The following is a 15,903-nucleotide window of genomic DNA, read 5'->3' on the forward strand; positions in this document are numbered from 1 at the left end:
AGAATTCACCTTCTTGGTACCATTTGTTTTGTGTGGCTCTAACCATCAGGATTGGTACCTTTAAGAAGTGGGACATGATTTGTCACCCAGGCAGAGCTGAGGTTCTGCAGCAAATGAATGTCACGTATAAAGAATTATGTTTGTGATTCCTGCCATTCTGGGATTTAAGAAGTTAAATAAGTGTATTCTTGAATGAACTTAAAGTCAGTATTAATAGAAGAGCAACATCTTGACCAATGAAAGCACCACAAAACAGAGTGTGTTAAGAATACTAGAATTTAGTATTATAAATACCAATCTAAATCAATGTGTTTGGACTCTCTAAAAATCACCACAGAAAAGGGATGAAATTATGTCTGTAAAAATGTTTCATTAGCAGAGTTTCTCACTGTGATTAGTCATGCATGATCATTATCATCTTTGTTTCCAGTTAGGATTTTGCTCCATGTGTCAGGTAGAAACTTGCGTTGCTCTTTTGCTGTTGTGTCTAAATATCCCTGACGTGAATCTGTATTTTTGTCTTCCATTCTAAAAACTAATACGTTAGTAAAAATACAGGGCACAGGCAGAGTCATTGATCTGTAAACACAGATGAAAAATGAAGATTAAGTACGTGACTAGAATTTTTCTTCCCCATAAGAAAACATGATTTGCATGGCATTGCTTGAAACACACTTAAATAATACAGCTTGCTTGAATTCTGGCAGTTTGTGTGACAGCTGAGACTTCTGTTATATCAACATGTGTCTTTTTCACTATTTCTTGAAGATCTCAGACAAGACAATTCTTTCAACATACCCTAAAGAAAATGGGAGACTACATTCACTACAGAAGATGGCAGTAACATATTGGTGACTTTCGTATGTAAGACAGAGATGGTATACTTAATGGCATCACAAGGTAAGTCCAGACATGCTTGGCTCCCGTAATTTTTCATTTCATACATCTAACGAAGACATTAAATATGTATTTATATATGTATCTATATCACAATTATGAATAGCCCTCCCCCATTCATTCCTAGCAAAGATTCATTTTTCCTTTAAGGGGCTTTTGTCCTTCTCAAGTAAAGCAGACCAAACTGTTGATTGACACCTTTTATCAGGGGAGCCAGTGAACTCTGCCCCTCACCTACTTCCTTGCTTGCCTATCAAGTGCCACCCTGCGTAAACTCTCCTTGCCACTCCCAGTACTTAAGAAATCACAATACCGTTTTGTAGTCTCTGTTGTGCCAGCAGCATTCAGCAAACCTATTGCCTCTCAGCTGGTTTCTTTTCACAATGAGGGTTTCCAATCAGAAAAGTCGAGACAGCAGAGCACTTGAAGTATGTCTACTTTCCATCAAGGTCATTTTCAGCCCAAAAATCCAGTAAAACACATTTGTTCAACATGGAGGTACAAGGACTTTCTCACTGTGAGATGCCATGTAAACCTTTCTTTTTACAGCTCTGTTCTGTGATCCTTCTCTTACTCCTTACATCACTTGCAGTCCTGGATACTCTTTACTCCTTTTAACCACAAACATTTTTTCCTACTCAGTTCTTCTAGAATACGTATAATCTGTGGAGCTGCTGGTCGTCCAAGTCCAGACAACTCTACAATAAATTTTCTTTTCTTCTTTCTTCTTCCCAGGCTATGACATTTATACCTCAAAACTTTTGCTGGACAGACTTGCCAAAGCTGGCTAACCCAGGTTTCTGCACACGGTTACAAAGCATATATTACAATTGTCCATGTATTGTGTGGGAGTATTATATGATTTTCTTATATATAATGACTTCTTCTTAAACAAAAATGCCTCCCAGACTGACAAGATTGGGCTGAGAAATGTTGCTTCTTGAGAAGGTTAAAGTCTGGCCCAGTGATTACATGCTGTGGACATAGAGTAATGCAGTAAAATGGTGCTGCTAATGATAGGTCATGTTAATGTCATGGTTGGACTAAAAGTAATCTCAGACTTCATTAAAAGATAAGAGAATACTCTTTGTTGGACTAGAAAGATCAGGTTTTGATCCTAGTCATTGTGATCCCAGTCATAATACACAGAGATGTAGCTATTTCATAAAAGCTTACTCTCTCAGATTTGGCAGGGGGAAGGGTTGAAGCAGCACAAGGTGTAAGTTGGTTTAAGAATGAAACTTACATGCTGGATATTTATCAAACCACTGATACCTTGGCGGGAACAAAAATAAACATTGAGTTATTTAAGAGACTTATTTTCTTGTGTTTACCCAAAGCCACACAAGTAATCTTCTCTTCAGCTTTATGCTAGCCACAGCTTCCCAATGGAATTCCAGTTTAAATCTCTTACATAACCAGAGCACACTTTCAGGGGAGAATTTAACCCTGAGGGAGGCAGGAGAACTGAAGAGACTTGCTAATAGTCATGTGAAAAAAACAGTCTTTTCATTAGCCCTTCATGAAGCACGGAGATTGCCTTGAAACATGCCCTAGCTAGTACCAGAAGTAGCCAAGCCACAGATGAAAAACATCCTTGTGCTCAAATGAAAAGGGAAAAGAAAACCCCTAGGTATTCTGTGACAATATTCCTAATGAGTTTCTCCGCAAGTCACCATTTAAAATGGCAGCCCTTTCTCACCAGCACAGAAGCACAGGAGTACCCTGGACTTTCAGGTTCTCATGTGCCCTTTCTCCTTTTAAATGCAGAACACATTAGCATCAGTTGCATTTAAGGGTCCATAGAAATCAGTCCTTACAGCCCAGGTGTTTATATGTAAAAAGTCAGCAAGTCTCACAATCCCTGGAAAGCAACACTTTCTCCAGGAGTTGAGAGAATAGCAGTTTCTTTCCTAGTTTTCCCTATGCTACATACATAGTTCACCTATTCTTTCTGGAGGTACCCTGGTTCTTTAATCCCCTTTTGTCTCACAGTAGTAGGAGCTTTATCCTACTTCACACTTGGATGGCTGAGAATTTTGGGTATTGTTCTTCCAAATGCATTACTTGCATCTCTAAACTTTTCCATCAACTATGGAGCAGTTTATGCATCTTCCATGGGATATGAAGACGCTAATAAGGTAGGTTTTTCCTTCCCACTGAAGTGGGATAAAAATATATGTAAGTTAAAGGTCATCTCCTCTTGATGGAATAAGTGTCTGGGGCATGAGGAGAACATATGCCTCATCGTTTTAATGACTAGTGAAAGATTGATATTATGATACATTACAACACTTGGTCATGGTCAAGCATTAACAGAAACCTATCAGGGTTAAAAAGTTATAGTGCTGATACATATTTTATAAAAAGTATCTAAAACCATAGCCAGTCTGAAGCAGATACTTTGAGGTAGGTTTGTGCCTGTATATGCAACTAAATCAGTTATAATACTATTCATTTTAGAATACTACAGAAACCACAAGTAATGCAAAGATAGTGATATCATCTTTGTTTCAAGTTAACAATAGAATTCTGTCCTGTCTAGATAATTTTCTACTGAAACAGAAAGAAATTAAGGACATTTTATTGTTTGTGAAAAGTAAGTCCTTTACAAAAATCCATATTTGCAATTAGAAAAAGTTTAGCAGAAGATGCCTATAGTGGATATCTTTGTGAGGTTTTGAGCAAAGCATTTATATTTTCCTGTCTGGCTTGAATTTTATTTTATTGCATACTTAATCCTGAACATTATTTATTTATTTTTAGTACTTTAATTTTTTTTTCCCTCCAGCATTACAGCTTAGGTATCCTTGTCATTGAGCAAGGACAGAGGGCTCCACAAGAGAGGGAGATCCAGGCGCTAAGGCAGGCAGGGTAGTGTCGCTCTGAAGAAAGCCAGGTCAACAGAGCCAGAGGGCAGCAATCATGACAGGTCTGTAGATAGTCTCCAGCTAAAAGTGGAGGTTAACAGATGAATACATGGTGATGAGACAAGTCCAAGGTCAAGCCAGGAAATCAAATCCATATGGTCAGAGCCAGTATTCAGATCAACAGGGTTCCTAACCAGGTGTGGGCATAGGTTATATATATATATAACATATATAGCTCTGGCAGAAAACAAGTGTGAGAGCCCAGCTTGAAAACAGATCCTGGAGAAAGGTGAAGAGTCCCTGCAAGGCTTCTCAGGCAATGTTCCTGCATGTAGCTTCAAGGAGGGAGAGCTGCACTGTCAGTGTTGGCACTGAGACCAGGCAGGTAGCTTCCAGGACAGAGAGGCACGTTCAGGGAGCATAGCCCCTTATAGCCTGTGTCAGGATTGAGTTTCCTTTTTGTTACTCACTTGACACATAAGACATAAAAATGAGATATTTTTTCAAGAACTAAGTATTGGAAAGCACTGTGGAGATTCATGTGGGCATCAGACCTCTGGCTGCTATTTAGGTATTTGAGAATCTCCTTCTTTTGGAATTTTGAAAACCAGGGAATTATTTTATAAGAACTAAATTATAAAGGAGGTGAGTGGTCTGGAAGACATGTGTGAGATAAGAAGATACAGCTCAACTCCTAAATCATATTTGACAGAGTAGAGCACTGAAATACTGTATGGTAGAATCATCTGATATCCCATGCTTCTTGCCAACCAGACTAGAAATCATTAAGGATGCTACTTTGGAGTATACTCTCTGAAGGGAGAGAGATATAAAAAAAAACCCCAGGAGAACAGGCAGCTAGGCAATATAAAATTGAAAAACTGGAAAATAAAAATCCTCTTTATAAATACGACTTAATATGCTCACGTATCTTCCTGCAGTAGGTTCTCAAGTTTTCCATTCTGGAACTAGCACATCATTGGAAAAAGCAAAGATATGTGCCAGGGATTTCAATCAAAGTGAGGCTGAGCCCTAAATCAGATGCCAGTTCCCTGTGGCTGCAAAGGATACCTTATTTGATTCCCAACAGGTACATCACATAAGGTATTCAGGTTTCAAATCAAGCCAGTTTTCTGTCTCTTCCTTTCTGTCACCATTTGGAGCCACTATTTCTTGTGTCAAAGCTACAATGCAAATGGGAGATTGATCTCAGGGTGCGGTAAAAGGAGATGCTGGGTGCTCAGTGTTTTCTGACAGAAGGAAGGCATGTCTGACTTCAGCAGAGAAAGTAATGTACCCAAAGAACCAGAGAATCCTGAATTGCAGAAAAATCTTTTCAGGTTCAGAAGCATACAAAAATCTTCTGCTTCTCCCGCTAGACTACTTCTGACAACTAGTCAGTCACAAAACAGCCTACAAAATGGCATTATGCCAAACTGGACATTTACCAAGTTCACTCTGCTTGAGGCAGAGATTAAAAAAGCTCATTGAGACAAAGGTTCCAGAGAAAGACTGATTTTCATTTTTCTCTATAACTATGACATTTAGTTACAGAATGAGTGGTTGTATGATGGTGTGATCCCAGGCTGCAGTTGTAATCCCTTGTTTGCATACAAAAATCTGAGGACAAAGTGTTAATTCCTATTGTTGAAATATCTGTTCTGCTTTTATTTTTTAATCTCTCTCTATTGTGAAACTAGGATGATCCTTTTTCCCTGTGAAGAAATGTGAGAATAAATTTGTGTAAGACATTTTGATAAATAGTAACTGGCAGAAAACAGAGTGGTGGAGATATAAAAAGGATACAGAACAATCTGACTGTTCTTTGTGCAGCTGTGATAAGTATTGAACTTAAATTATAGCAAGATAGAAGCTGCTGGGGCTATAGAGAACAGCTTCCAACGAGGAAGGGTAGTGAAGCCCTGGATTACACTACAAAGGAAGAAATAGAGGCTCCATTTCTGAAGGTCAATAAACACAGGTTAGACAAACATCCCTGTAGCCTGGCGTATGCAGGGGTGGTCATGACTTGAGGAAAGGAAATAGTCTGGATCTCTATTTATTTTTTGGATTGATCCAAAGAGATGATCAAACAGGCTAAATGTTCCTTCAGTTAAGAGACCCCCTGTCTCAGTGATCTCACAGTGTCTCTTAGGAATTCCTGGTCACCTGATATCCTAGAAATGTGGAAGCAATTGTGGCTTATGAGGGCAACCTTCTTGGGGAGAGAAGGGCTGTGTGCAATATCAATAAATGTGCATTGCTCATTGTACATAAAAATATGAGCTTCAGAAAATCAGTGAAGAATTCTGGAAATAGGAATAAGTAATACAGTGAGAAGTGAGGAGGACAGGAAAAACTCATTATGGGAAAATGAAGGTTTCAATTGAATGCCATTCCTACCAGTGGAATGACCAGTGGGTCTTGGGAGCATGATGCAGTTTAGGAACAGAATTGTCCCTCAGCTGCTGTCTGTCACTATTACCCAGGTTCTCTAGTAGATTTTAAGAACAGCTGGGGTTTGTGTTCTTAAGCTCTGCAGACATCTGTAACATTTCTGCCTGTGTGGGAGGACTGAAAGATGGGAGGCATTTGAGAACATCAGTGATGTTCTGCTCAGTTGAAAAACTCAAATTATTCTGTGCTGAACTGCGACCCACTCTTCTTAAGCCTCCCAGGCAGTCATCCTGACAAATTGAAACATTCTCACATTCCCAGACTTGCTGAATGCCCTTTGAACAACAACAGCATTGACGTGCTACTTTACAGTAACAGAAACACAAAGATTTATTCAGGAAAATCTCTTATGCAGAAATCTATAGTAAGTTATGTACTTAGGCTAGGATTTTTTAAAGTTTAACCTGGATCACTTTGAAAATAAAACTCTTGTTGGCTTTCTGAGAACTGGGAGTTCATTTTTTCTTATCCAATCTCTTTAGAGGCTTTCATTTGTATGTTACGTCAAATAACTAGCATCACCAATATTTTCAGTTAGTGAGATAATCACTGTTACCTGTTAGTTTTCTACCCATGAATATTTTCCTTGCAGAATTCTACATATCATCATTCTATCTTTTCTTTAGAAGAAGAAACATTACATACTGTTTTACATTATGAAAATTCTAGAATGTTGCTTTTATTCTACAATGTCTCGTGTCAATCCTCTAAAGAGAGAATAGTCTTATTCATAAGGAAAAATATTTCTAGTTCAAGTCTGTGACATATCTGAGGTGACAGGCTTCATACAACCTGCAGGAAGTATACAAGATACTTTTAATTTCAAGTTTTGATGTGCTTTCTAACATTTTTGAAATAAATTAAATATTCAGGCTTGGTTAGTCCCAGAGATCAAACCCAAAACCAGCAACAGAACAAGCCTTCCTATGATGCCTGGTGAAGTAGAGTGAACCTGAGGAATGTAGAAGCATACAATCTATAAAAGCATACAATCTATAAAAGCATACATTTGTTCAGCATTCCCAGTAACCAGAGAGTGCAGGGAAGACTACCCACCACCTTCACCAGTTAATACCACTTGCTTTTTTGAGGTTTCTCTGAATTTCTGAGGTGTGTACAACATTGTGAGTGGTAGTCAGAATAAGCAGTTTCTTTACTGTAGTTTTCACTGTCTGTAGTTACCTTTTTTATCTGTTGTGCTTTCATACTGCCTCCCTGCTCTGTTCTTTTGTGTAAGCTTGTAACTGCTACTTCTGCTGTAAGTGACTTGAATTGTCATCAAAGACTAATTATCTAACATTAACTTTTCAGATCTTTGAAAAACACTATGTCATCATTTCTTTTTTTAATTTATGATTACCATTTTTTTAGCTTGAGGCCTCTTTCTTTGAAATCCTCTCAAACTTTCAATATTTGGAAAAGTGTATTAGAGAAATGAGGAGATACTACAAAGTACAGTGATGGTGTGTGTGTAAGACTTGGGAGTTTGTTCTCTGCTCTCCAACATTTCTTCAGACACACACTTTGTTACTTGTTCAGCATTCCCAGCAGATTGAGGGCACTCAATACCTCTGAAGCTACTAATCTACAACAAAAATTATTACAGTATTTAGTCTTTTAATTAAATTATCAGTAACTTTGGAAAAAATCAGGTGTTACTTTTTAAACCTGCTAATCCAGGCTCAGCTGAGGTGTGAGTCTCACTGAACCACATGAACTCACACATGTGTTACTTGAATAAGAGTTTGCAACAAGAATGATGAGACAAAAACAAAGCATGGGAGGAAAAACACGGAATCAGATAAAAATAATGCATAATAATAACAACAACAATAATCCTCATCATAGCAGTTGTAGCCAGATCAGACTTTTGATCCAATTGTCAAGTTCATTTTGTAAGCCGCAAAAAGCTTGGAGGACCAGCACCATGAGGAGAGAACAAGAAGTCCATGCTGAAAGGCCTCTTTTGGCGCATGTAATTGTTTGCAGCAATGTGGATCTACAAGACAAAAGTGACCACCCTTTGTCTGTAGGGCTGCATTACATAGATCAGCAAAACCCTTTCTGCCGGGGGTTTCTGCATAAACAAATGATTAGGGCAACCCAGTGAAAGTGTGATCACTTGCTGTGCTGTGGTATTACCACATGCCAGAGCCCTGGGAATTTCTTGGGGCTGTCCAGTGCATCACTCTGCTCTTAGGAAGGTGTCGAAGGCCGCCATCTCCTGCCTCTGAACTCCCGGGTGAGAACCTGAAATCAGACAGGTTCCCTGCTGCACTGCCGATCCATGCTCCATTTGTGACAGTTTGTGCATCAAGAGGAGGCTTTCCTTGAGCCGGACCGGACAGGGTGGGAACTGGGCTGTAGTTGTTCTGCAAGGGAACCACTAGAGAGCAGTGTCAGAGTGCTCTGGCCATGCCCAGCGAACGCCGCGGGTAGGGGAAAGCTGGGCTGGTGCCAAGAGAGGCACTCGGACTCTGTGTCCTTTGAAATGATTTTGGAGCTGTCATTGTAAAATGAGAATAGAATGGATAATCTTACATCCCTGTAGATGCTAGGAGCCCGGAGCGGTGTAGCGTTGAGCAGGATGCCAACCCATACGCGGGATGAACATACTCTACATAGGGGAGTTTTATATGCTAAGAAGTTGCGCTTTAGCTACTGATTTCACAAAATACAGCACAGTCCTGAAAAATCTGATTAATGATGTCTTTGGAATGCCATAATTTTTAAATGTCAAATGAGCCCTGGTAGTGATTTTTTGAGTTTTTGTTTGAGGGTTTTTGGTGGTTTGTTTTTGGATTTTTTGGTTTGGGGATTTTTTTTGGGGGTATGTTGTTTTTGGGGATTGTTTGGTTTTGTTATTTGTTTCTTTGGGATTTTAGGTGGTTTGTTTGTTTTTGTTTGGTTTTGGTTTTATTTGTTTATTGTTTTAAATCAGTGTTCATATGTTGCTTCCAAGACAAGAACCATCTGGAAAACAAATACATTCAAGGATAGCTTTCATCACACTAATTTTTGCCATATTGCTAGAAATTGCTATCCTAAACTACTTGAAAGCACATAGGTGGCAACTTTTGTTCAGCAATATTATATCCATTGCTATTATTGGCTACAAATATTACAAATTTATATTTATTATATGATTATTGAAGCATTAATAAGAATACATGTTTTTAACAATATCTAAGGTTATATTCCTCATAAAATTTTGAAATATCTTTATTCTCCCCATGTTTCTTTCATAGCAGAACTTATTATTGTGTTAATTCATGATATGGAAATAATATATCTTAAGGGACCATCTGAGTACAGCCAATATAAAAGAAATATGTCTGTAAACATAAAATGATTTGATAATTTAATTTCAATCAGTAGAAATTACCTGGTTGGTTTTGGTTTTTTTTTCAGATTAAGAGATCCTTTGAAGAGAACAAGCCAAAGAACTCAGTGTTATTGCACTAAGCAAGTCAAGGAGCAGTACATAGAATTCATTTAGTCTATGCTAGACTGGGTCTGGCTGTTATGATAAACTAATCTGTGGTATGATGCAATGTTAAGATATTAATGCAAATTATGTAATTGCATATCATTCACAACCAGTAAAAGGAGCAAATGTAAAGCAAATATTATTAAGTTTGAGATGACTACTTCACTTTTTCAAATATATTTCTGATTTCTTTTTTATAAACAGAGAGTTGTGGATAGACCTGAAGAATATACTGATCACTGAGCTGTCAATCCTTTCTTTTTACCAAAGTGTTTATATTTATATTGCACTGGTTTTCTTTTTGAAATTTCCATTGCTTAAATGCAGAAATGGTAATGTGCATCTCAAGTAGCTGGGATGGATTGTTAAATCAGATAATTTCCAGCCATTTGTGTCCATCCATCTTTAATCCAAGATTCCCGTGTACATGTGGCCATTCTCCAGGAATTCTGAATGAGGTAATAGACAAGTAGCTTTAAAGGTAATGTGTGATATTTACAGTCCTTGAATCATGCTATCAATGTCATCTGAGTATTTTTCAGTCCTATTAAAGAAAACAGGATCACTGTGGTAATCTTTTGGCTTCTGTAGAGTCTGACAAGTTGTAATCTCTAGCTTCCATGCCAGCAAATTACGTTTTAAGTAAAGATATCCTAAAACGCAGAGCCAATAAAACCTCTCCAATATGTTAATATAAGTGGGCTCTTTTAAGCACATAATTGTACAAAATCTGAAACCAAACCAACCAGCTGTCCAAATAAACAAAACCCACTAATTGTCCCCTTCCCCCCCTGCAAAAACAAAAACAAAACCGAAACCAAAACCAAACAAAAACAACCACAGTGGCATGCAGAACTTCTCTAAAAGACTTCCACATAGCTAAACCTATAATTTGGGTGAAATCGTCACAGTGAAGCACCGGAAGACAAAACAAATGAGGTTTAAGATCTCACAACAAACATAAAATTTCAACCTAAAACAGTTTATACAAATGGCTCTTTAATGAGTGAATCCAAACAGATTTTTAAATTCATCTACAGACCTTTCAAAATTAATTTGGCTCACATTGTATTTTATTCATGCAATTTTGGCACAATGAATAATAAAGTCCAAGCATTTTGACTAAGATTCTTAATATAAGATTGGGCTGAGGGACAGAATTCAAGAGAAAACATGGAGAAATATTCTGAAGAGCTGAATCACAACTGAAGATTTGTGTTGTCAGGGCTTCAGCAAACATAGATATTCATGAACTTATCTATGTGTTTATTTTACCAGCATGGCTACACAGAGGTCCATTTCATCTGTATATGTAGCAGGACACTTGGATAGAAGTGTTCCTCACCTTCAGGGGCTGAGAAATTGAAGTCAGAGGTTCTCATACAATTCAGCCTGGAAGGAAGCTCAGGAAGCTGGTCAGCCTCTAGCTTTACCATTTATCTTACATAGTTAGCCTTTTCATGCCTTGGGGTTTATACACCTTTCCTCCTCCAGGCTCAGCTATGTCTCTGTCTTTAGTTCCACAGCATCAGTTCATCTGCCTAAGGGTCAAATATGGCTTGCATTTGACAAGGCACTGCAAGAAAATCCCCCAGTTTGGTTTTCCAGTTTTAAGCAGTAAGGGGCACAAATTTCAGTGGTCTGAGAGTGGGGCTGCCACTGCACTAAGTGGGGACTTTTCTAATGGTTTCAGCAGAAGTGCAGAGGGGTATTTCCACTCTGCACCATGAAGTGGGCTAGCAGAGAAGAGGGAAGGAGTAGGAAGAACAGCTGCAGCAGCTGGGGTTGCCAGGATCTGCTTGCCTAGCAACCCCCTTCTTAGGCAAGGACATCTAATTCAGAAACAATATCAGAAGCAGCCCTGACACTTGGTGAGCTGGGTGCACATTAGGGAGCATGGGAGCTGTCAAAACACCAGCTGTAGAGCTCCGAAGCCTCCTCAGTTTATTGGTAGGTCTGCATAGGTCTGCTTACCAGAACTTCTTTCTCTGATCTGTGCGTACAGAAAGAACTGTATATCGCTTATTACAGGGAAACAGCTATCTATACCAGGCAGTTGTTGATTTTTATTTTAGTAATGTAGAAGCCAAGAGTAAAAGAAGGATGTATTGGAAAAATCAGTTGTATCATCTTCTATCTTATTCCATTCATGTTGTGATAAGCAAGTGTTTAATACAGTGGATTATTATGCTTTAATAATATATAGAAAAACAATAGCAGATTTTATGAGTCGAAACTATCTTTCACTTAAAGTAGAATAAGCCCAGAGTGTATTATCATAGAGTATTCTGATCTGGTCATATACATCCTAGAGTGTATTTTTTAATACATGACTCATATAATCTGTTGTAATGCACTATATATACATATATAATATATATTTTGTCCTGTTGCAGTTCGATCTGTTTGCTATTATGATGCTGTATTCTAACTGAAATAGGCTTACGCAATCCATATTTTATGTGTCATTGTGTACATTAACATTTATATGGTTAAAATTTGTATTGTGTTACTAAAAGTATAGCAAAAAATTACATGTTCAAAGATGCCAGGTATAAAAGATTAAAGTAGGGGGTAAAAGATTATAAAAGATTGGAGTAGGGGAGCTCCATTCTTACACAAAAAGACTTCTTTAAATAAACTGTGTCTCCGCATATGGTCCTAGAACCACCTGCTCTTTGTAAAGAACCCTTCTGGAAGAAAAAGGTTAGTTAAATCCCCTCACTGTTTTATGCTAGTTTCTAGACAGATCAAAATAACATAATTATTGTGTTGGTATACCCGTAGGGAATTTTTCTTCTTTGCTCCAGAAATTGAAGAGAGCAAAATATGCCAGGCTATGTTTCTGCATTTTGATTGATTTCTGTAGAAAAATTATAAACTTAGGAGATGGAGCCCATGCTTTCCCTGTTCTCATATTGTTTGCTTTTTTGACTCTATTCATTTTTTTTTTCTTTCCTGACAGGTGATATTAGTGGAGGGGTGGCATGATTTAGATAACAAAGACTATGACTGTTGGCCCCTGGAAAAGCCAGATGAGTATAACATGCTGGACTGTGGAGGTGAGCGAGTCATAAAGAAAGATGGTATCTTACTTGGGGAATGGCTGAAACCCCAGAATTGAAGTATTCAATATAGTACTTTACTCATGATGGATATTATCTGTGGTAGAAAGCCTCTGAATCAGTGACAGCCTCTCTTTCTAGAGAAATAAGTGAAAGAAAACAACTAAAAGGTACTTCAGCGTAATTATTTGTCCAGTATACCTTTGTTCCAACAGAAAAAGTAACAGCAACAGCTGTAGCCCTTTGCCTAGAGAGAAATTTGAAACATTTTCTTTCTTAGAAAACCAAATGCAATTTAATCCAAACAAAGCATGGAGGCAGTGCTGCATTGTAGCAAATCTACTTGCTTGTAGACTGACTTGTAGTGTCTGTTCAAAAGCAAAACCACTGATTCTATGTCATGCTTTACCGCCTTGCTCAAAATTGTTTCATGACTACCTAAAAAACCCTCAGACCTTTAACCACTTACTCCTGCCAGTTTCAAAAATGCATTTACATGATGAGATAAGGAGAAAAAGAAAGAATAATTTTTTTCATCTGGTAATTTATTGAGATGAAAAGTAATTGACAGGCTACTGAAATGTGGAAAATTCAATTTAACTATAAGAAAAGTTTCTTATACTGTAGGGTTTATAAAAAGTAGAACAGGTTTGTTTCTCAGAAAGGTTGTGACTTCCCCATTCTTGGGGATTTTCAAAACCTGGCTAGACAAAGGCTAGAGAAACGTCCTTGAGATTACTTTGCCTTGAGCAGCACAGGCTTGGACCAAATGATTTCTGAAGGTGCCTTCCAATTTCAACTCTTCCTTGATTTTGTGACTCTGTAACAAATAAATAACTGAAGGAAAACTTTGTTTATGTTGTCAAAGGCAGGACCAGAGACAAATGTTCAATAGGATTTTTAGAAAAAAAACCAAGAACATCTCAGAAGGTGCTTCTAATAAAACACTGGGAAGTATACTGCTGAATCACACTCTGAGTTGAATGTTACAGTTAAACATTCTCCAATTAATTCTGTTGGAGCAATGAAATTCAAAGACCATCTAGATAATTTTAACTAAAACTTTTATCCCTGTGTGGGTTTACTATTGGTTTAACATTGAAACAGCTATTCATCAGTAGAGATGCCTTGTTTAAAACCATTTTTACTAAGTACAAGGGAAACTAACGTGAGTAGGTTGCTTAATTAGCGTATAGCCATTACAATCTGTTTAAAGATGAACTCTGAGCTCTATCCTGCCTTTCTTTGTGGATTTCCTTTGCCATTTTCTGGGCATTGCTAGAAGCAAAGCAAAACACATATGCTCTAGCCTCATCGTTGAGGATTTAACAAAAGATCTTCAAAGCTTTTATATGTGGGAGTATCTGTCATTGAAAGAAGAATTTGGTTTACCTTTGTAAGACCTTTAAAAGGAAGTAGAAAGTAATTTAACTAAAATTTGTGCTGACCTTTTGTCTTCATTCTCACATTTTCTTTGAAGCTCAAATCTCTTACTTTTTAGTAGAAATCATACTAGCATTTTTTTAAACCTTTGTGTTATAGTTTTTCTCTTAGTGTTAGCAATTAAAATGAGTTTTTACTTTTCAAGGGAGATGAGAAATAAAGAGGTTATTTTACGATTTGCCTAGTTATATCTGATAGGAAATTAGGGGGAAAATAGTGATTTCAGTACAGTGCAAGTGAAAAATGTACTGGTTAAAACAAGTATGAGTAACAAAAGAGGTTGTAACCGAACAACAAGAGCAAAGAATGAGGTCTCTTGTAAGTCAGGTTTACCAGTCCTCTGCAGAAGGGGTTTAATGCTTCCTGACAGAGTTACACAGTTGTATTATGTAAGTAATTTGATATGGTGCAATTTAAAACCTTCATCCAACAATAAAGAAGAAGGTAGGTTAATGGAGTGAGAAGATTTTGATAGTATTGTTTAAGTTTATGGATTTAAAACTTTTCCCAACTCTTGTCTCACTTCATTCTCAGTCCCAGAGCAGGTAATATGGAGTCCCAGAGACAAGAGACATGAGGAGGATAAGTAATTTTTCCCAGTTAAAATTGTGAAAATGGAAAATGACAGATGTCTGATTAGTAGTCCTTCCACTGTCCTCTGTTCTAGATACCCTATGGTTCTATCAAATGAGAATGCATTCTTAAATATATAATTATTAGTATATATAATTTATGTCTCATGAGTTTAACGGTTTTTGACTGAATTCTCTGTGTGGTACAGTTGCCTGTTCTTCATAATAAGGTGTCTCTCAGTGAAAGCAGCTGAGAATTAAGAGCAATGTTGCCTGATCAGAAGAGGAAAACAAATGTACCAGGACAAGCAGCAATTCCATATACTGGGAACAAAGTTAGTTTATATAAGATAAACAGATTTTTTCTTATGTTTCTTTAACTGCTTGATCTTTTCTATGTGAGTGTCAGAATTCTTCAATCAATGTGCATTTCTGTTTACCTATACAGCCGCTAAAATGCATGACACTTCTCGTCTCATAAAAAGTAATGGAAGAATACTCAGAGGGCTACTCGGAGGGCAGTGAAGCACTGGAACAGGTTGCCCAGAGAAGCTGAGGATGCCCAGTCCCTGAAAATTTTCAAGGCCATGTTTGATGGGGCTTTGAGCAACCTGGTCTCTATTGGAAGGTTTCCCAACCCATGGCAGGGGAGTTGGAACTATATGATCTTTAAGGTGCCTTCCAACTCAAATCACTCTATGATCCTGTGAATAGATGAAAATCACTGCAGAGAAAGTTTTACATTAGTATCTATCTGTTATGTAAAAAAACCATGACCCATGGTTGTGTTGTTTCTAGGACTGGAGATGACATGGGTGCAAAGGCCTCCAGAAAAGGCTGTGAGTGGGGAATCCTTCAACGTGACCTATGCAGTCTTTGCTTCAGAGAGTTTTTATCAATATGCTGTGCAAAATGGAATCCTTTCCCACAGGTATTACTTCTTATAAAAATGCTGTCATAATCATATGAGGATTCTATGTTTACATATTTAGTAGCATAATTGGAACACACACTCTGGGGCTCTTCATTAATTCCTTCTGTCCTTTGAGGCCTCTTATAGCTCTGTTTGTCCTGCTATTTTTTGCTTTGCTCTCAAAGCAGCCATTATG

At 37.7% G+C, this 15,903-nt stretch overlaps 1 protein-coding gene across 9 annotated transcripts in view; it reads left to right on the top strand.

Moving 5' to 3' along the window:
• Nucleotides 1-767: 767 nt before the first annotated feature.
• Nucleotides 768-15,903, top strand: part of LOC146424542 (atrial natriuretic peptide receptor 2-like) — a 48,733-nt gene continuing 33,597 nt past the window's right edge. For 2 of the 9 annotated variants that reach the window (XM_085041871.1, XM_085041872.1), the window contains exons 1-4: nt 768-900; nt 12,680-12,776; nt 15,025-15,129; nt 15,593-15,725. In XM_085041871.1, coding sequence (XP_084897997.1) covers nt 15,601-15,725 — 125 coding nt within the window. In that variant the 5' untranslated portion in view covers nt 768-900; nt 12,680-12,776; nt 15,025-15,129; nt 15,593-15,600. Of the gene's footprint in view, nt 901-5,296; nt 10,173-10,992; nt 11,130-12,679; nt 12,777-15,024; nt 15,130-15,592; nt 15,726-15,903 lie in introns of those variants that run through there. The other 7 variants (XM_085041869.1, XM_085041873.1, XM_085041870.1 and 4 more) reach the window with 5 other exon arrangements.

Source organism: Lichenostomus cassidix, chromosome Z (assembly GCF_008360975.1).
Source record: "Lichenostomus cassidix isolate B80296 chromosome Z, HeHo_3.0, whole genome shotgun sequence".
Lineage (NCBI taxonomy): Eukaryota > Metazoa > Chordata > Aves > Passeriformes > Meliphagidae > Lichenostomus > Lichenostomus cassidix.